General features: G+C 44.1%; 1 protein-coding gene across 6 annotated transcripts in view; it reads left to right on the plus strand.

The window, feature by feature from the left end:
* The window catches only part of AUTS2 (activator of transcription and developmental regulator AUTS2), a 1,045,632-nt gene that overhangs the window by 290,339 nt on the left and 735,054 nt on the right, over window positions 1-20,239 (plus strand). The window contains exon 1 of one of the 6 annotated variants that reach the window (XM_060258691.1): window positions 2,111-2,195. The exons of the other annotated variants lie outside the window; for them this stretch is intronic. Within the exon in view, the coding sequence (XP_060114674.1) occupies window positions 2,148-2,195 (48 nt within the window). The 5' untranslated portion in view covers window positions 2,111-2,147. Of the gene's footprint in view, window positions 1-2,110; window positions 2,196-20,239 lie in introns of those variants that run through there. 6 annotated transcript variants of the gene reach the window in all.

Here is a 20,239-nt window from a genome sequence, read left to right on the forward strand (position 1 = left end):
GGGGCCTGGAGATCACCCGCTTTTACAGTTGATCTCCAGCCGGCAGAGATCTTCTCCCCTGGAGAAAATATACAGAAAGAGATGGCTATATAGAAAAGTGATATTGTAACAAAAGGGGGGGGGGACTATATAAAAGTAACAACTGTTGATACAAGTCTTGGCTTGCTACTCTATATTTTGAAACAAACAATTTATTATCAGTATTATTGACAGAAAAACACTACACACTAGATGCCAGATTTTAACAACATTGGCAAAATTACAATGGAAGGTTGATGTTACAGCAACAGCAGCAGCAATGGATTGCCTAGGTAACTATTATCCATTTCACCCGCCTTCTTCAGGCTGCAGTATACTAGGTAAAGCCTTGAATTCAATAAAGGCAGGCTCTGCAAAAGCTCAGAATGTCACTCTACAGTTTCTCAGAGGCAGAAGTTATCTTCCCAGAACCTCCTGTCCTCCTGCTTAGAGCACCATCCTGTGGTATGTAGAGTCAAAAAGTCCTGCAAGGGCTGAAGGGGGCATTGAGGTGAAACTTACAAAGAGAAATTAAAGAGAAATTCCTCTTTGGAAAGAGGAAAAAAAGAATAAGAGGAATCAATAACTATACCTAACAAAGTAGATTTTGCTGTGTACATCAGCTAGGGTTGCCAATCCCCAGGTGGGGGCAGGAGATTCCCCAGTTTGGAGGCCATCCCCCCATTTCAGGGTCATCAGAAAGCAGGGATGGGGGAGGAAATGTCTGCTGGGCACTCCATTATTCCCTATGGAGACTGATTCCCATAGTATAATGGAAAATTGATCTGGGGCTATCTGGGGCTCGGATGGGGCTGTTTTGAGGTAGAGATACCAAATTTTCAGCATTGCATCCAGTGCCTCTCCCCAAAATACCCTCCAAGTTTCAAAAGGATTTGGCCAGGGGGTCCACTTCTATGAACCCCAAAAGAAGGTGTCCCTATCCTTCATTATTTCCAGTGGAGGGAAGGCATTTAAAAGGTGTACAGTCCCGTTAAATGTGATGGCCAGAACTCCTTTTGGAGTTCAATTGCGCTTGTCACACCCTTGCTCCTGGCTCCATCCCCAGTGTCTCCTGGCTCTACCCCCAATGTCTCCAGGCTTCACCCCCAAAGTCTCCAGATATTTCTTGAATAGGGCTTGGCAACCCTAATCAGTCCTGAGAAACAACTGTTACACTTAACCCTTTTGGAATTTGGGGCAGAGCCTTTTAGCTTTGAAGAAAAGCCAGAATGTCTCTCTTATATTCACCACTAGTATGACATTAAATAAGTGATTATTTATTGTTGCGTTGCTTGTGATTCCTTGGGAGGCTTTTCTTAAGCCCTTTAAATAGGGCCTGTATGGTGATCCCAGCCCAGAGATGAGTATGCTGCGAGCAAAACAGGGTGTGTGTGTGTGGGGGGGGGATCACCCTTAGGAACAACAAAGATTCAGTTGCAGAATGGGGGAAATGAGATGGCTGCTTTCCACTTAAGGAGCTTTATAGTTCCTTTGCTATATTTAGGCCTCTAATCATTCTCCAGTGGAGGAGGAGGGCTTTCACAGGGACCTCCTTCCCCTTTCCCAGTGTTTTGTTGGGGGGTGGGTGGAGGAGGCATGCGTAAGGGGTTAAATCCACAGCAGTGGGCTCTCCAAATGGACCAGGCAAAAGCCGCTCAGCCGGGTCGGTTGTCAGAATAATGTTTAGCCAGGTGTTAATCTGTGTCTGGAGGGGGAAGCAATGGAATTCATTATTCATTCCGCCAAGGGAGGTCATGGTCTTGGGAGCCTGCCAGGTCTGAAGCCAGTCTCTTGGATTTACTGACATGTGCCACTTGCAATGAACGCAGCTGAAGTCCGTTTGTGGAAGTCTCTTGTCAGGCAGCCAAGCCGGCAGAGGAGCACGGAGTGAGGCATTCGAAGAGCAGCCCCGGCGAGGCAAGATCGCGCTTGGCAGAAAAGAAGGGTGCAGAGGGATAAGCTGAAAGGGCAAAATATCTTGCTCTTTTTCTGCTTTTTTTGCTTTGTGTTTTGCTTTTACTCCTCCATCCTCAAAAGCCCCTTCCGCCCCACAACAAATAAGCTCTCTCTCTCTCTCTTTACTGTCTTTTTTTTTTTTTTGCAATTATCTAACCGCCCAGAGCAAGACAATGATCAAGTCGAGCTGGTTTTATGTCAAGTTCAAGTATGCAGAAAAGGTAAGGTGATCTCTTTCCTTCCTAGTGAGATGGGGGGTTCTGGGCATCCCTCCAGCACAACCCCCCCCCTTCTTCCGGCACTGGTTTTCCTGACCCTTTAATGCAGCCACAAAGTTTCGTGGAGAGATGAGCTGCTCTTGGCAATGCTCGTTCTCAAATGAAATCTGCTCAGGGTCTGGAAAATACAGTGGCAATAAACCTACACGGCAGAGAGAGGGAACGGAAACCTTGGGTCCAGAGTCAAAGCCTGCTTTTTTCAAATAGCCCCAGGAAAGAAATGCTCCTTTCCTCTCCTTCCTCTGTTACAAGAGGAAGAAGGAATGCTTCATTCTGTGTGGGCAGTGGGAAAGTAATGCTTCTCCTTGAAATATGGGGTAGAGAGGGATAAAAAAACAAAGATGCCTCTTTTGTTTCTCGGAATAGCAAAAGCATCCTCTATTTGTCATGGATTTGTTTTGGAGGAGAGAGATCTTTTCCTGGATCAAATGCTGAGGTTGGAATTTGCCAGCATCGATTTTGCCTTTTTGCAAGCTGAAAGCTGTGGGATGAGGATGCACGCCTTCCATGCAGACTCCTCCTTTGAACTGTAGTTGTGCCCTGTCGAGATGTCCTCACCTCCCCCCATCGTGAAATTGCATCTTGCGTCTTTTGCAACTTGGCATAATCCCAGGGTTGGAGGGCACGTGATCTCGGCAAGCTTGTTGAAGCTGTAAGAAACTGGGTCTGGTCAGTAGCTCAATGAGAAATCCTTTAGGAAGATTATGGATCATGTTTTGAGTTCCATAGGGAGGTAATGGAATACAGATTTCATATCAAAGCAGTCTGGGACATTAAGACCTGGGACACCTTGAAAAGGAATGTTGGAGTGTGTGGATTCATGTTTGGGAAACTTTGATAGATAGAAGGTGGTGTGGGGGGTATGTTGTAGCTGAGGTTTGCTCTGGTTTATGTCAGGCAATGAGGGTTCACCTTTGTTGTCATGCATATCCGATTTTGTGAGGGTGACTCATTTTCTCTCTTCTAAACCTTTTTGCAGTCACCTTTCGTGGTTTATTTTTCCTGTGGCTTCAGTTGTTTGGTAGGTCTAGTGTGGGGCTGGTAAATGGGGTAGTCCTGGCGGTTGCTCAAGATCTGTCTTTCTTAAGCTATTTGACCTGTGTGAATAGGGCACTTTGATGGGATGTTCACGAAGGAAGTCCTTAATATGAGGATGCCAAATGAACTCAAGTTGGCTTGAGTTCATTTGGCAAGCAAATGCAATTGCTTATAGCGAGGAAACACAGCCCAGTGATACTGTGGTTTCAAGCCAGGTGTAATGGCGAGGATTCCAAGATTTAAGTAATAATGGAAAAAATCACTTAGAGGTTTGCTCTGTGATTCTTTCCAGGCCCTTTTGATCTCACATTTTAATTCTCTCTTCTGAATGTCATCTCAGCATCCATTTCTTGTCTCTCTGTCTTAGGTCATGAGTGCACGGGGGAAAGTTGTGTGTTTCATTTAATAAGCTCGTCCTCCTTGACCCAAAGTATGACAAGCCACCTGTTTAATCAAGACCTGGAATTGAACAGTTTGATTACTGCACTGCTACTTACTCTTGCCTTAAGACACTGCAGGGGAGAGGCATCCAACCTGTTTTGTGGCAGCATCTAAACGTAGCTTAAGTGCACCATAAAATGTACAGAATCGATTTATTCATTAGAGGATTTATGACTCGCATTTCCCTGTTAAAAGTTTATGATAATATCATAAAACTATAGAATAATAACTTTCAATAATGCAGTTCAAACGGGCAGTGAAACAGATCTGTAGTCAGCAAAGTAGGATCAGTGGACTTGCTCTGTGTTGTCCCTAACCTCCAAAGCAAGATGGACAGTGCTCAGAGAAGGGACCCTTTATGTAGCAGCACCTTGATTCCAGATTGACCTTAGCTCAACAGTTCTACTATCTAGAAGATTGCCAACCTTCAGGTGGCACCAGGAGAGCTCCCACTGTTATGGTTAATATTCAGATGACCAAGGTCAGTTGGGGAGGGGCTGTGGCTCAGTGGAAGAGCATCTGTTTTGTATACAGAAGGTCCCAGGTTAAATCTGCAAAGTAGGATCCGTGGACTTGCTCTGTGTTGTCTCTAACCTCCAAAGCAAGATGGGCAGTACTCAGAGAAAGGACCCTTTATGTAGCGGCACCTTGATTCCATCTCCATTTAAGAGCCAGGCTGATTAAGAGCTGATGTGAAAGACCTCAGTCTCGGACCCTGAAGAGTTGCTGTCTGCATGGACAATGCTGACCTTGATGGATCGATGGTCTGATAAGGCAGCTTCCATGTGTGTTCAGTTCTTGGAGAAAATGGCTGCTTTGAAGGGTGGAATCTATAGCCTTATACCCGGCTGAGGTACCTCCCCATCCCAAGCTCCACCCTCCCCAGGCTCCACCCCCAAAATCTCCAAGTATTTCCCACCCCCAAGCTGGCAACTCTAACTGGTTTCTATAGCCCAATTGTCCAGAAGGATTTATTTGCAGGAGAGCATGCTCACAATTGCAGTCCCTATCTGCTAAGCTTTAGATGCTAGGCAAAAAGCTTTTTATTTGCTCAGGCATTCTGTTGATTATTTCATATTTTGTGACCTGCTTTTGCTCTCAGTGTTTGGATAGTTTTATTGAGTGCTATTGAGTTTGTTTTAATGGCTGCTTCAGTGATACCAAATGTACAGCACTAACTGCTTGATTCCCTAGTTTAATATGGCTTTTTGGTGGCTTTTGATTCTAATTTATTCTAATGTACTGCATTTTTTATTGAGGATTTGTTTATTGTGTAAACTTTTAGTGAATGGGTAATATATTTCACTTTGTGCTTTGCATGCAAAATGTCCCAGGTTAATTCCCTAGCATTATCAGCTAAAGAATCTCAGAGAGCCATTCATGAGGGAGAACCCTTTCCTGCATAAGACTTGGAGAGCCGCCTCCAGTCAGAGTTGACCATACTGAACTAGAGCAATCAGTGGCTCATGTGTGTGTGTGTGTGAAGTGCTGTCAAGTGACAGCCGACTTATGGCAACTCCAGCAAAGAGTTTTCAAGGCAAGTGAGAGTGGTTTGCCATTGTCTTGCTCTTCAGAATCTTTCACGGAGGTCTCCTTTCCAAGTACTGATCCTGCTTAGCTTCTGAGATCTGGTGAGATCAGGCTATACAGTGCTACCTCTGCACCACTTTGCTTTTGTTTCTGAAGTGTGTGTATGTGTGGAATTGTCTAATGGATGATTAGCAATTATTCATAAAGGAATGGATAGGCCTTCAAGACTGCCTTAAATGCTGAACCCCGATAGGTGACTGATTCCATGGCTGGTGAGGGAACATAACATTCCTATATCCTATATGCTCTGTCTTCTTGGTGCTTGAGGGGGCAACAGGGGGAGGACTTCTGGATGTCAAGTCTCCAGACTTCTAGTTATCACCACGCTCACTGATTTATTGAAATACTGAGCTCCTCAGAGCTGGACAGTTCTTGTGAAAACTGACAACGGTAGGGAGGCACCCCTTCATATACCTTCCATAAACTGTTACAATTCAAAGCTTTTATGTGCCAAGCAAGCAAGCCCTTCCCCTATAGTTCAATTCCCATGTCCATTGAGCAGGTGCAAACATACTCAACATACTCCGCATGAACCAAATGTACGGCCTCGGTTCCTACAGAGACTAGGCACAGAGATACTTGTAGACATTACCAAAAGAGATAGCTCAGGCAGGCAAGAGTGAAGCAAGTACACCAAGACCTAAGGTTACTACAGTTCAACTTGGCACTACAAATATCCATGGCAAGAGCCCCTCTTGACATTGGAGTTCTGGCCCTGCTAGTGGATCTTCTGATGGCACCCATGTGTTGGCCACTAAGTGACACAGAGTGTTGGACTAAATGGACCATTGGCCTGATCCTACACGGCTTCTCTTACATTGTTAGTTCAGTAGTATAAATCGAGAATATACTGGCCACTGAATTTGCTGGGAGAGCTCCTCGTGGGCTGCTTGTTGTAGAGGACCTGTAGCAATCACACGTGCACCAAGTCAAGTGGTCCTTGAAGTGCTGGCAGTTTACACATAGGGCTGCAGCAACAGTGACAATGGGTGTCTAGCTTGGGAGCCTGCAGCCTAGAAGAACTTACATCTGACCCTACTGGAGAGGAACGTGATGCACAGCAGCACCTCAAAACAGAGTTGTTGGGTGCCTGCCTATGGTGGGCTAACTCCAGCCTACAATTGATTCAGGGCTGGCCAATAGGTAGGGATGGACATGAGCCTGCTGATGAATTTTGGCCAGTTTGTGATTTGCAAAGCAAAGTTCATGAACTGAAAACAAACTTTCACAAATCTCGGTGCAGTCTGTGGTGGTTTGTGGCAGTTCTTCATGAAAAGCAGCTGTTTGGTTTAAATGGCTTAGAGTCATTTAAATCCTGCTTTCTCCTCCCCATGAAAAGCCGCAGGGAGCAGAAAACAGTTATTTAAACCTTAAATGGCTCACAAACTGATACAAACCTGGTTGTTCACGAAGCAGACTCCTGGTTCAATATGAGTTTGTGATTCAGGGCATGATTCAGCCATGAACCAAACTGCAAAAATGTGGTTCGTGTCCATTCCTATTGACAGGTATATGACCCAGCAACCTTGCTTAAGTCAACGGTGTGGACAGTGCCTGAATGGGAGACTGCTTAAATCCTGCTTTGACCCTAGAAAAGAGGGATATAAATATGACTTACACCTTAGTTATGATTTAGTTGGTTATGACTTAGCTATAGGGAAGGGGTTATGGCTCAGCGGTAGAGCATCAGCTTGGTATTCAGAAGGGCCCAGATTCAATTCCTAGCATCTCCAGTTATATGGTTCAAGTAGTAGGTGATGTGGAAAACATGAACCTGAAACCCTGGAGAGCTGCTGACAGTCTGAGATGACAGTACTGACCATGATAGGCAAATAGTCCCATCGGTATAAGGCCTCTTTATATGTTTCCTTTAGAGAAGCGCCATGGGAAATCTTATTTGGGAAGGCAGACTACTGACATCCAACAACATGAAGCAATCTGGATTGCATATTATTGCTTCACGTGCCTTCTGATACAGATGTGAGCATTCGTGAGATTTCCTTGCTTTCAAAATGGAACACATATACAGTGGGAGTGATGTTCCTCCAAATAATCCCATTGCGCATGGGAGGCTTTCAGTGTTCTGTGGATGAACTCTGCCCTCCTCCCCTTCTGTCTGTGTACTCGAGCAAAGAATAAAAACATGCAAAGAGTAAAGTAACTAAAATGATGAGGGTGGGGAGAACATTGTCTTTTTTATGATCTAAATTTTTAATCAAGTGCCAAGAAATATTTCCAGTACAATGCACAAAATATACAAGCTTGGGGAAAAAATGGAGGGGGGGGGGGGAGATTTTGCCTAGTGGAAGATGCAGAATAAGTTAGTACTATATTCAGTTGCATGTGGTGACCTTAAACAAGAACATTTGTGATCAGAGTGGCTGTGGGCCAACTTTGTATTGGGTTAAATTATAGATATATTTATACACACGCACACAATTTTGCCGTAGAAGCACAGAAGTTTTACACAGTATCCCCGATCCTCCATGTTTCCTGGATAAGGGGGGAAATGCTGCGCAAACAAATTACCAAGGTAATCTGACTCTACTGGTAACAAGAGAAAGAAATTTTACTTACAAAAAGAGAAGCCCATCTTACCTGCCATACTCATGTAGGAACATTTAGCGTATTGTGAACAGATTAACTTCAGAGAGGTTAACTTGCTGCGGCTCCAAGCCCAGGGAAGAGGAAAGAAAAGAGGTCCTATATAAGATGAAACAGAAGACAAGCAATGGTCAAAGATGGCTCAAGATCTAACAAATGAGAAGATGAGGCCAACTGCCAAATGTACCCCAGTGAGTGATTTCTTTTAATCCTTTCTCTCCTGGATGCTCTGGCATGCAGAGTTACAATATCCAACACTTTGGACCATCCAAATATTTGGATATGACCTCCTTGCATAATGTACTTTTCCTCTTGGTCTGAGATCACCTGATTGGGATATGTGACTGAAGGAGTCCATGAGTCAAGGAACCAATCACAAAACCCCAAGCCCTGTAAAGAAGGCTTTCAGGCTTCAGCCTTAGCCTGTAGGCAAGGGAGGACAGTCCCCAAATCCTCTTTCTTAAACCACTCAGAATTTGAGCTGGCCTGGCTTCAATTTAGGGCTATCATCTTCAAGGGGGGGGGAGGGAATTCTCTCCAGACTAGAAGGACCAGCTCCCTGGAGAAAATTACAGCTTTGGAAGGTGGATTCTGTGTCATCACATCTCCACTGAGGTTTCTCTGTTTGCCAAACTCAGCCCTTCCCAGGCACTGCTCCAAAATCTCTAGGAATGTCCAAAAAACAGAGCTGACAACCCTACTTGGATTATGCCTCCTTCCTCTGGCTGTTGAATGCTGGAATGCACATCCAGATACTTGATTTTGGCCTTGAGTCTCAACTCTGGCCTCTGTACCTCAAGCTGTGCCCAGGCTTCTGGCAGTAGGAGCTTGTGTATGGAAGAGCATTCAGCCAGATGAGTGTGCTCAGCCCAAGGTGGGGAGCAAATGGCTCCAGAAACAGGGCAGCCATCATCAACAGGTAGCCCAGATGCTGCAGAAGTGATCACCGTAAGAAATGGAGAGGCCAAAGGAGAGGGATGATGAGTTAATGTTGCCGAGCCTCCCAGCCATCATCTCTGTTGCCCACCGCTGATGACCTCTGCTCCGGTACATCATGTCCAGCTACAATTCTGAAGTGCCAATGGGCAACTCCACTGAGTTTCTGGTGATTCCTAGAGCTACCCATTGCATTTCCTGGAAATGACATAACAATTTTGACATTGATGTCCCTTCCCCATCCTCACCCCTCAGCCTTCCTACTGATTGCCAAGCTTGGCCTGTCACCACTAATGAGAATATTGGTGTCACAATACTTCTGTCAACTGGATATGACTGCCTGGGATGATGGGAAGAAGGAAAAGGAGGGAAGAGCAATGTAGATGATATGGAAGGGATGACTTCAGGAAACTTGAGGTGAAAATGGCCTGGTGCAGGAAGGAAAAGCTAATCCTATTTCAGTTTCATCCATGGAGAAAAGGAAGGTGCTTCCATCTCGTTTCCATCCTGGTCTAAGGCCCTTGGGAAGGAGGATAAAAGTAGAAATTACTTTTGAATTTCATCTCCCTGCTGTTTCAACTTGAAAATATCTGTTTCTATTTCGCTTTCCCCTAGCGTGACAATATCTTATTTTCATGCCAGTCTCTTGTTTCCTTGCGCCAATTTATTTCCATAGAATCCAGCTGTTTTTTCAACACTATATGGGCATCAATAAGCTGGTGTTACATGCCTATTGTACATTCAAAGCACATATTTTTAGAAACTATATGTGTGCGTGGTTGCCAACAGCTCTATGAACCGACGGCAAAAAAGTGAAGAATTGAAACTGTTTATAAAAAAATGCATGAATATAAAATGAAACATGATAGGAAAGCATTCACCAATACATAACTAAAAGGCTTAGGTGAATGAGCAATGAAAATAGGACCTTGCCCTGACCTGGATAGCCCAGGCAAGATCAGATCTCAGAAGCTAAGCAGGGTTGACTCTGGCAAGTACTTAGATGGGAGACCTCCAAGGAATACCAGGAATGGGAGGCAGAGGTAGGCTGTATCAAGCCACTTCTCTGAACATCCTCCATACCCTAGTAGGGTCACCAGAAGTCACTTTTGAGAGCCAGTTTGGTGTAGTGGTTAAGTGCGCGGACTCTTATCTGGGAGAACCAGGTTTGATTCCTCACTTCTCCACTTGCACCTGCTGGAATGGCCTTGGGGCAGCCATAGCTTTTGTAGGAGTTGTCCTTAAAATGGCAGCTGCTGTAAAAAGCTCTCTCAGCCCCACCTACCTCACAGGGTGTCTGTTCTGTGTGTGTGGGGAAGGTAGAGAAGATTGTGACCACTCTGAGATTCAGAGTATAGGGTGGGATATAAATCCAATATCATCTTCATTTTCTTTTTCACCATGACTTCCAGGCATGCATGTGTGTGTGCACACACATTCATTCACAAAATGCAAAAAAATACCAAAAAGAAAAAAAAAAGAAAGAAAAATAAAATAGGACCTCCTTGGGAGCTATCTCAGAAGCTCTGTGGGAGGGAATGGAGAGGAAGGATAGCATAGTGGTTACAGCGTTGTACAAGAAACCAGAGGAGATCTAGGTTCAAATTCTCATTCATCATGAGGTTCACTTGGTGACCATGGACAGGCCAGTTTCTCTCCGACTAAACTACATCAAGTTGTTGCGAGGATAAAACGGAGAAAGAGAGAACTATATTTCTTAGAGTGCTTCTTAGAGGAAGAGTGAGATGAAAAATATACCAAATAAATAATAGGGTATCAACTTTGAGCTCCCCTACCAAGGGATTCAGTCGGCATCCCCCAAATCCAGACAGTGACCCATTGTGTGGATGCATGTTTCAGCTTCCTTTTGTGTGCTGTATGAAAACTAAGCCTCGAGTGAAGGTGATCTGATAGTACAGGATTGTTAGAGGTGTTGTACACCAGCCACATCCTCTTGGGCATGAATCTAAGATGTGAGGTTTTGTTTTTTTTTCCTTGCCTGGAAGGGAGCGGACTTGTGAGGAAGAGAAGAAACAAGAATGCTACACAGAGGGAGGCACAGAGGAATCTGTCGCATGTTGGGAAAAGCAGCTTTTGACTTGTAACCCTCTAGTACATTTGGAAAGTACAACTGGTAACAGCCGGATGGATGAATAGTCAGGAAACGTCAGATGTCAAAAGGTGGGCCCGAGGGATGTTGTGTGTCAGCCCATTCTGGTGTAATGATTTCCCCCCCCTCTGGAAGAGGCTGCCTAACATTTTTGAAAGTCTCAAGTCACAATGAGCTTAGAAGCTTTGAACAATTCCATTCAAGGCATCTTGTTAGGGATCCTCCCCCTCCCCAACTTGGTTTGTTTAACCGAACTTCATCTGCCTGGCAGATAGTGCTGCCGTTCAATTATTTAAGAACTTGAAGATTTTTGTTTGTCTGTAATAAAAATGATAAAAGATTTAAGAAGGAATTGGGCTTTGCTCTTACAGCAAATCAAAGCTTTTGGCGCAAGCTTGGAAAAATATCAAACGGAGAAAGTAGACTAGAAAAAAAGTCCAGTAGGACTTTGAGATTTCTTATTTTAACTTTTAAGGGCCAAACTACACATTCAGGTTTCTAAGAAGCTGCGTCCAGCTTCCCTGCAGCCACACAGCTACAGGGAGTAGCTTTAAAAAAAATGAAAAGCAGTCCGACAGGCTCAGAACATTTCTGCAGGGAGAGGAACGACCCCTGGCTTCCCCCCAGCCTGTTCTCCCATGTGGAAGCAGCTCTGCTTCGAATGCACAGAATGTTCCATGAGGGTAGCAAAAATAGGGAATCCCAGTGCTGTTTCTATGCAAAGAAAAGGCGGGGGGGCAGGAGCCCTTCATTCCACTCCCCACAGCATTCCAATTCCATTTAGGGGATCCTTTATTTTTTAAAAAAGCCATTCCACGTGGCTGCTTTTCTCAGCTTCTTAAAACCAAAATATGCAGTTTAGCCAAAGTTACCAGACCCTTCCCCTCCGCCCCGCAGTGGAGGTTGGGCTCCCCCCTAGCCAAGACCTGTTCCTCAGCTGCCAATCAGCTTCCTAGTGGAAAGACTTATGAGTACAAAGAAGGCCAACGCCATCTTACCGGGGTTGCTCAGGAAGGGACATCATCATGCTAGAGACTTCCAGATGATGCTGTGGTATTTGGGGGGAATCTCTATGGTAGAAGCTGGTTTTACCGTGGAATTTTTGCTCAAATACCAGAGTGTTGCCTGAAAGTTGCTGTCATGATGACATTACTTCCTGTGCGACACTGGCAATATGGCCTAGTCCATTTATTATGAGGGCCAGATCTGACATAAATGAGACTTTGTTTGGCTGGGCAATGTGTGTCATAAAATGTAATAACAGGTAGCAGAGATATACATTTTATAAAGCACCTGGACACAATTAAAGATTTTTTTTAAAAAAACTTAAAATAAAACATGCTTAAAACATTAGAACTTGTCAGTCTTAAAGGTGCTTTCTTTGTATCTCTCCTCTGCAATCCCTGGAACTGGCCAAAGGAAGCTCTGGCTCTTTACTTCCTCCCCCAGGGGACCGGGAGGGAGAGAGTTTCAGCCAATTGAAGGAAGAGAGGCTTGACTCAGTAGCTCTGCTGTACGATTGAGAGAGCCTGGCAAAGCAAGCTATCCCTCCCCCCACCCAATAGAGGAACTTCAGCCGATGGATAAAATAAAGGCTTTGCTCTGTAGCTCCTGTGCGATTGTGCAAGCCTAGCAAAGCAAGCTATGATGCAGCCGGAAGCAAGAGAGAGGGAGAAGGAAGTAGATGACAACCAGTTGCTTGGGGGCCTGATAGGAGCTCTCTAGGAGCCTGATTTGGCCCCCGGGCCACATGCTTGACATCCCTGGCCTAGGCTATAATTGGATTGCTATCTGTTACCCTATGTAATCTGTACTGATTTTCAGTGTGAAAAAAAGACTATAAATACATCAAGCTGAGCTCCTTGAAGTTGAGGTGGGTTTAAAAATGCACTTTTAAAATTCAGATATTTATATTCTGCCTTTCCCTTTTAGGTTCAAGATAGCAAATGATTTATAATTAAAACAAGAAGGCAATTCAGTAAAAGTTCATAATTCCAAAAAATGTCTCCAGCTCAAATCCCATTAAGCTCTGTAGCAAACAAAACAATATTGCAGTGCCTTCTTAAAAAAACATCAAATTGGGTGTCCCCAACAGAGATCCTAAATGGCAGCCACTATCGAGAACGATTTGGCTCTAGTAGATTCCAGGCTAGGGGGAGATGTACAATTAGAAGGTAGCTGAGGGCCATAACTGGCACAGGGGAACACATGGCTGAAGGGCTGAACAGATTGTAACACAATTGTCTCGATCCTTTTCTTGTGTACTCTAGCATTTGAAACAACTGTGTCACACACTGCTCCCCCTCTATTATGCAACATAACTCCAGGGTTTCCACCAGCAAGGTATGGTGGGGCAGCATAGGAGCAAGCTCACCAGTCCTGACCAGTCATTTTTTCTTGTTTTGCCCTTCAGATAAGTTATAACCAAAGGTCAAGCAGATGTGTTCAGAGAATGGAACGAGTTGATATTTGCTAATTAAATTGAATTAAATCAAACCATTTTATTCCATTGTCCAGAAATTGTTCAAGCTAGCTCAGTAACAAATCGGGTTCAAAGGTCTGTGTGTGTACCTTAATCCATTTAAAAGGTGGAGGATATTATTTCCTTGGCTCCGAGCAAGTCGGATCCTGTATCACACATGCAAAGATATACGCTGGATAAGGTGTGCCAAGAAAGGATGTGGGGGGCAGAAATGATATACTGCTGGTTCTAAAGCTCAAGCCGAGCAGGGGGAAACCTCCCTGACATTGTGTTTTGCTTGCTATGTGACACCAAAGTGTCTGTAATTGGGCTGTAGAATTACTGCTTCGAAAAAACAAAGAAGGACCAGTGGTAAGATGCTGACACAGACAAATCAATGTGATGTGATGTTGACCTTGTGGAGTCCATGATGGTTGCTTGGCTTCTTTAATACAGGTCAGCTTTCAAGATCATCCATGTGATGTCCTCTTCCACTCATCCTGTTTCCGTGTTTCCCCCTTTGTATTGTGGTTGTTTCCAAACCTGGTGGTTTGATGCTCGATTTCTTGAAAGATTGCTTCTAAAGTTTCTTTGGATGGCACATGAATGGTAAGGTGCACATTTTTGCAGATCATACCCCACACTGGACCTGTTTTCTTTACCTCAGTCCCTGTAGCATCCATCTACCTTAGTACAGGAGTTTTTTTTCAGATTTAAACATTGATAATAGTGATTGCTTTATAATGATCTCTTGTTACAATATACTAGTTCTCAGCTTTCACTTTAAAATGGATAAGGTACTTTCTGCACATTTCTTTTTATAACTCCCCAATGAAAAGTGTTTGATTTTATAAAAATACAATGAAAATTGTAAACTAGTACACTGTTGCAGTTTGATTGCATTACTGATGAACACTGCCATTACTGATGAAACAAAACCTGAAAAAGCACTTCAGTAGCAGTGGGGAAAAAGGCAGCCATGGAAAATGCAGGCAAGGAAAGTGTAGGGGAGATTTCTCATGTGGATGGTTTGCCATGAGAGCCACATGGAAACTCACCTGGAAGCAGCCAAAGTAAACTCACCATTTGATACAACCTTGAGATGAAGCATTCTTTGAAGAGATGTTCCTGATAGGTTAAAGTTCTGTGTATTTTCTATTGCCTGGGTAAGTGGACAGAACCTCTCATTGTTTAATGTGAATGTCATATTGGACTGTTTTCTGTCTCTTTCCGAGTCCAGTGTGGAAGCCTCTGCTGGATACATAAAGTTCCAAGGATCTCTGTTTTTTGCTTTAGATGGCTTTCAATTGAGATTAGACAAATTCACAGAGAAGAGATTTAGCCATGACTGCCAAATGAGAACTTCCAGCTTCAGAGGCAGCACCCTGAACTATTTGTTTCTGCCAGTGTGCCCTGCTTTTACAGTACAAGATGCCTTGTGGCATATTGCCGTCGAACTAATAATTAGGTTCAGTCCTTGGTATCTCCAGTTAAAGGATTTTTAAAAGCAGATGTGAGCAAAGACTTTTGTCTGCTTGAGACCCTGAAGAGCTGCTGCCAGCCTGAGGAGACAATACTGGTGTAGATGGACCAAAAGCTTGATTTAAGGATTGTTTTTTTAAAGAGTGATTGCCATTTAAACTCATCAACGCACCTGAAAGTCATGGGATGCAAATGGGAAAACCTGAGGAAACAAAATTTTATTTCTTGCTTCTCCCCAACAAAAACCCCACATAAAAATGAGTAGAAATGAGCAAATGTTATTGCTATCGCTTCTACTTATATTTGTTTATAGTTTAAGTAACAGTTTCAGGTTTTTTGTGTTTTTACTGTTAGTGTTCAGATTGCTTTGCATTCTGTACACTTACGTGTGTAATGGTTTATAATGTATTTATATGTGTAGGATGCATGATTTATACCTGTTACCAGGGCTTTTTTTGTAGAAAAAGCCCAGCAGGAACTCATTTGCATATTAGACCACACCCCCTGATATAAAGCCAGCCGGAACTGCATTCCTGTGTGCTCCTGCTCAAAAAAATCCCTGCCTGTCACAAAGAATGCCAACATACTGACACACCCAAAATATGAAATATACATATTATTGATTTTTATATATATATATATATATATATTCATACTTTGGGTGTATGAATATATATATAGCAAAGAGACAGTGACATGAAAATAATCACAGGTTGGATTTGGGAAAGAGGGATGTGAAATGAAAGTGGAGTTTTCGGGTTGAAACTGCAGAGATGAGACTGCTCTACAGTGCACTAACCATAGTCTGGTGTCACTCAGATGCTCCCCTGTGAAGCATTGCTGTTAGAAAATGTTAAGAGACATCTTGCTTGATTTCTTGAGAAGTCAGTGTCAGCTCTGCATAATCCAAAGGCCTGACGTTTCCCTAGCTCAACATTAGTGTACTGTTCAACTGGAAAAAAGAAAGTGAATTGTCATGTTTTTGACTCCCCTTCCCTCCAGTCCTAGAGGGCAAATGCTGCTCCCAGCATCTTTACAGCCTATTTTCCCTGATTCTGGTTTAACATTTTTAGTAATTTTCAAACAGGAGGAAATTTAAGGAGGGGGTAGCATAGGGGGAAGGGAAAAAGGTAAGAAAAATATTTAAAAATACATTTCAGGGGTTTTTTTATGTTTCTCCAACTAAATATCTATTTTACATATAACTTAACCCTTAAATGTATTAATAATCTCTGTCTATCATACTATAAACATTATAAACTCAATAACATAGTTGAATATACCATTCATACACTCAAAACTCTTCCAAGTTTTCAACCCATTTGTAGAAAGGTTGCCACATTACTTTTAAATTATGGTTAGTCTCTTCATTCACTAAGTCTGTTAGGATATCCATTTCTGCAGTTTCGAGAATCTTAGAGATCACTTCCTCTTTTGTCGGTAGTTCTGTCCAGGGATGTGCAAAAAAAAAAATTCGGTAGTACACGGATTCGGAAGTATATGGGGGGAAAAATACAGAATCCCGTATATTTCTGAATTCTGTAGTCAGAATAGCTGCATATACGGTAGATGTGCGGCTATTTCCGAATATACGGCCCCATTATACCCTATGGGCCATTGAAATCAATGGCAAATAGGGTATATTTGAAGTCGCCTGGAGGGGGAGGGGGTTTGAGGGAGAGCCCCCAAATTTGCAGGGGACTCTCCCCTACAAACCCCGCAAGTCCCAAAAAGATTGGGCCAGGGGGTCCAATTCCTGGGGCACCCAAAGCCAAACCTAACTTCACACCAGAGAATCTCTATAGGACCCAAATGCACTCTATTCATCTATCTACTCTATGAACCCTGCCACACAAAACACAATCTGCTGCAGCAAACCCAGATGCCAGCTCTCCAGCCCTCTCCCAAAGAACGCGGGGAGAGCTGGCCAAGCACAACAAACATGCTGGCTCTGGGTCTCTCACCCAGGTGCCAGCTTCCCTGCCACAGAACACACAATCTACAGATGCCAGCTTTCCGGCCCTGCCCCAAACAACACGGGGAGAGCTGGCCAAGCACAACAAGCATGCTGGCTTTGGGTCTGTCACCCAGGTGCCAGCTTCCCTGCCATAGAACACACAATCTCTCCAGATGCCAGCTCTCCAGCCCTGCCCCAAACAACACGGGGAGAGCTGGCCAAGCACAACAAGCCTGCTGGTTCTGGATCTCTCACCCAGGTGCCAGCTTTCCTGCCACAGAACACACAATCTACAGATGTCAGCTCTCCAGCCCTGCACCAAACAACACGGGGAGAGCTGGCCAAGCACAACAAGCCTGCTGGTTCTGGGTCTCTCACCCAGGTGCCAGCTTCCCCCACCCCCCCAAACCAGAACCAGGAAAAGGGACAACAGAAGAAGGCCAAGAAACTCAACTGTTAAAAAAGTGGCCTTTTAAACAATGAAAATTAGGCCAAACAGCCCCCCCCCCAAGAACCAGAACCAGAAGAGAAAAGGAACAATAGCAGCACAACACAGCAGCAACAAATCAAACACAGAATCCTTTTAAAACAGTAAAAAACTTAACTTTTAACAATACAGGAACTTTACCAACCCCTCCCCCCCAAAAAAAACCCCCTTCACTCTAACCCCAAGAAATCCAAGCCACCCAAATCAGGAAAAGTAAAAGGACACTGCACTTTTAAAAGTCCTCTCACTAAAGTAAGATATGGACAAATTGGCAACCCCCCCACCCCAGGCCCCCTCCCCCAGCAGAACCCCCTAACCCTAACCCCAAATAAGCTACCCACCACCCAAATCTGGATAAGTAAAGGGACTCTGAGTCATAAAAAGTCCTTTTACCAACTAAAATAAAAACAAGAACCCCAAGACTGTCTTACCTTAGACGTCTTCTCTACTCCAGGCAAGTCTGGTAAGGCTGAGAGAGCAGCAGCAGCTGAGGCCAAGGGCCAGCACAGCACAATCTCTCTCTCACACCAACACACACCAACATAGCAGCAATGGAGGAGTCCAGCCAGGCAGACTCCTTAAAAAGGTTCTCTGGCCCTACAGAGAGCAGTTTCAAAAAATAGCTCTGCTCTGTGATTGGCCAGACAACAGTGCTTACTTGGATACCCAAGTAAGCAAAAGATCAAAAGAACAACAATGTTGCTGATGGCTGGGGGATCAGCTACACAACAGCCCTGCAAAGCATGCATTTGCAATGCATTTTGCAAATGCATGCTTTGGATTGGCTGCTGGGGCTCCTCTTCCCCCTCCCCCCTCCCTGATCTCAGGGAGGCTATGGGAGAGGCGGGAAAAGGCTACCAAAGGTGGGAAAAGAGGCAAGCAGCTCCCCTAAGGCTGCAGAACCCCCTTTCCCGCCTTTTGCATTGAATTTTGTATACTTCCGAATATCTATACGGAAGTATACGGGAAGCCAAACTCGGCTCCCGCATAATGGGCCCCAATTGGATTCGGCTGTATGCGATTCCGTATACAGCCAAATCAGGGGTGATTTGGCGGTTGATTCGGTTCAGCCGAACTGAATGCACACCCCTAGTTCTGTCTTCTTCCAATATTTTGCATATTGAATCCTTGTCACCATTAACATATGGATACATAAATGTTTAATTTTCATCTCAGTAATTTCCAGCATTAAGTTCAATAGGAAACATCTTGCTTAAATGGAATTGCCCTATATTTTCCCTGATTCTGAACAGGAAATACTAGCACCTGGGTGCTAGTATTCCCTCCAGCATGATTTAAAGAAGAGGGGAGCCAGCATGATGCTTGCAAGTAAGAGTGATGGACTCTAATCTGGAGAACTGGGTTCGATTTCCCACTCCTCCACATGAAGCCTGCAGTGTGATCTTGGGCCAGTCACGGTTCATGGCAGTGTGGTTTTAAAAGGATGTGTTTTTGGATTAGCTTGGTGCATTGAATCCTCGGCAGATCTAAGTCTGGTTTGTTTGCATCTTTCTTTTTTTTTCTTTCTTTTTTGACCTTTCATGCAATTCCTTCTTCTTCCATCTCTCCAAAACGCATCATCTGTCATTTCTGTGTACATATCTTGTGTGGTCCACTGGATTTATGAAAATAAACTGGGGCACTCGCTGCCAGTTCTTAATCTTCTCTCTATTGCTATAATTAAGTATTGTTCATTAAAGGAGATTTGAAAGCATGGGAGTCAGCCGTTCGGAAAGTATTGGTTCAGGATGTGCTTTGATTAACTGCAGTGATTTGTTTACGGTGCTGGCTGGAAAATTTAGAGTATTTAATTTGAACAAGAGCAGGTAATGACTGCATTTTCCTGGGGGTCAGACCAAGGCGTAATTTGAAACAGATGACTAACCCCCTTTCTCTACAGCACATTCATCTCTATGTGCTGTTTTTTACCTCTTTCAGGATCTTCAAGTCTGACTTTTGCAGGGGATTTGTGTGTAGTCCTCCCTTCCTTACGAATTGTTCCATATGTGTCTTATCACTGTTGGACTCAGTTAGGACTTTTGGAGGGCTCCTTCAATATGGGTAGAGGGTTGGTATGGTGCACCAGGTATCTTTTTGCTGCAATGTGACTTCAAAGAGGAAAAAAAAGTGAGGAAGAGTCTGAACTCTGAAATACATCTTTCTCCACCTGATTGGCAGGGCACAGCATGCATATGTGCACTCGCACACAATACACACATTAGGCACAGTATGCTGAGCAAGGTTCGCTGTGTGTGCTTCAAATGTGCTAATGCAGTGGCACTGCCTTGTACTACTGACAACATGTATGTGTTGTTCAAAGATGGTTATGTGGCCACTTAGTGGCTTGTTGCCACAATCTGCTGCAGAATCCAACAGAAATGGTGCCTGAATGCAAAGGCAAGGTTTTGTATTTAATGTTTTGTATGCTTTGATAAAGGATGCTAGTTACTAGAGGATCCAGGGTTGTTGTGAAGATCAAATGGAGGCAGGAGAATAGTGTAAGTGGCTTTGAGTCCCTAGTGGAGAGAGAGGTGGGGTACAAATGCAGTACAAATAAATAAATGAGTTCTAATTCCTGTTTGGTGGACATAAGAGAAGCCATGTTGGATTAGGCCAATTGTCCATCCAGTCCAACACTCTGCATTACACAGTGGCCAAAAAACCCAAGTGCCATCAGGAGGTTCACCAGTGGGACCAGGACACAAGAAGTCCTCCCACTGTGCCCCCGCCAAGCACCAAGAATACAGAGCATCACTGCCCCAGACAGAGAGTTCCAACAATACGCTGTGGCTAATAGCCACTGATGGACCTCTGCTCCATGTGCATGGTCCCAGAGTGAATGCAAATGAGGTCTAGTTCTTGATCTTCTAATATCTGGAGG

Source organism: Heteronotia binoei, chromosome 18, assembly GCF_032191835.1.
Source record: "Heteronotia binoei isolate CCM8104 ecotype False Entrance Well chromosome 18, APGP_CSIRO_Hbin_v1, whole genome shotgun sequence".
Lineage (NCBI taxonomy): Eukaryota > Metazoa > Chordata > Lepidosauria > Squamata > Gekkonidae > Heteronotia > Heteronotia binoei.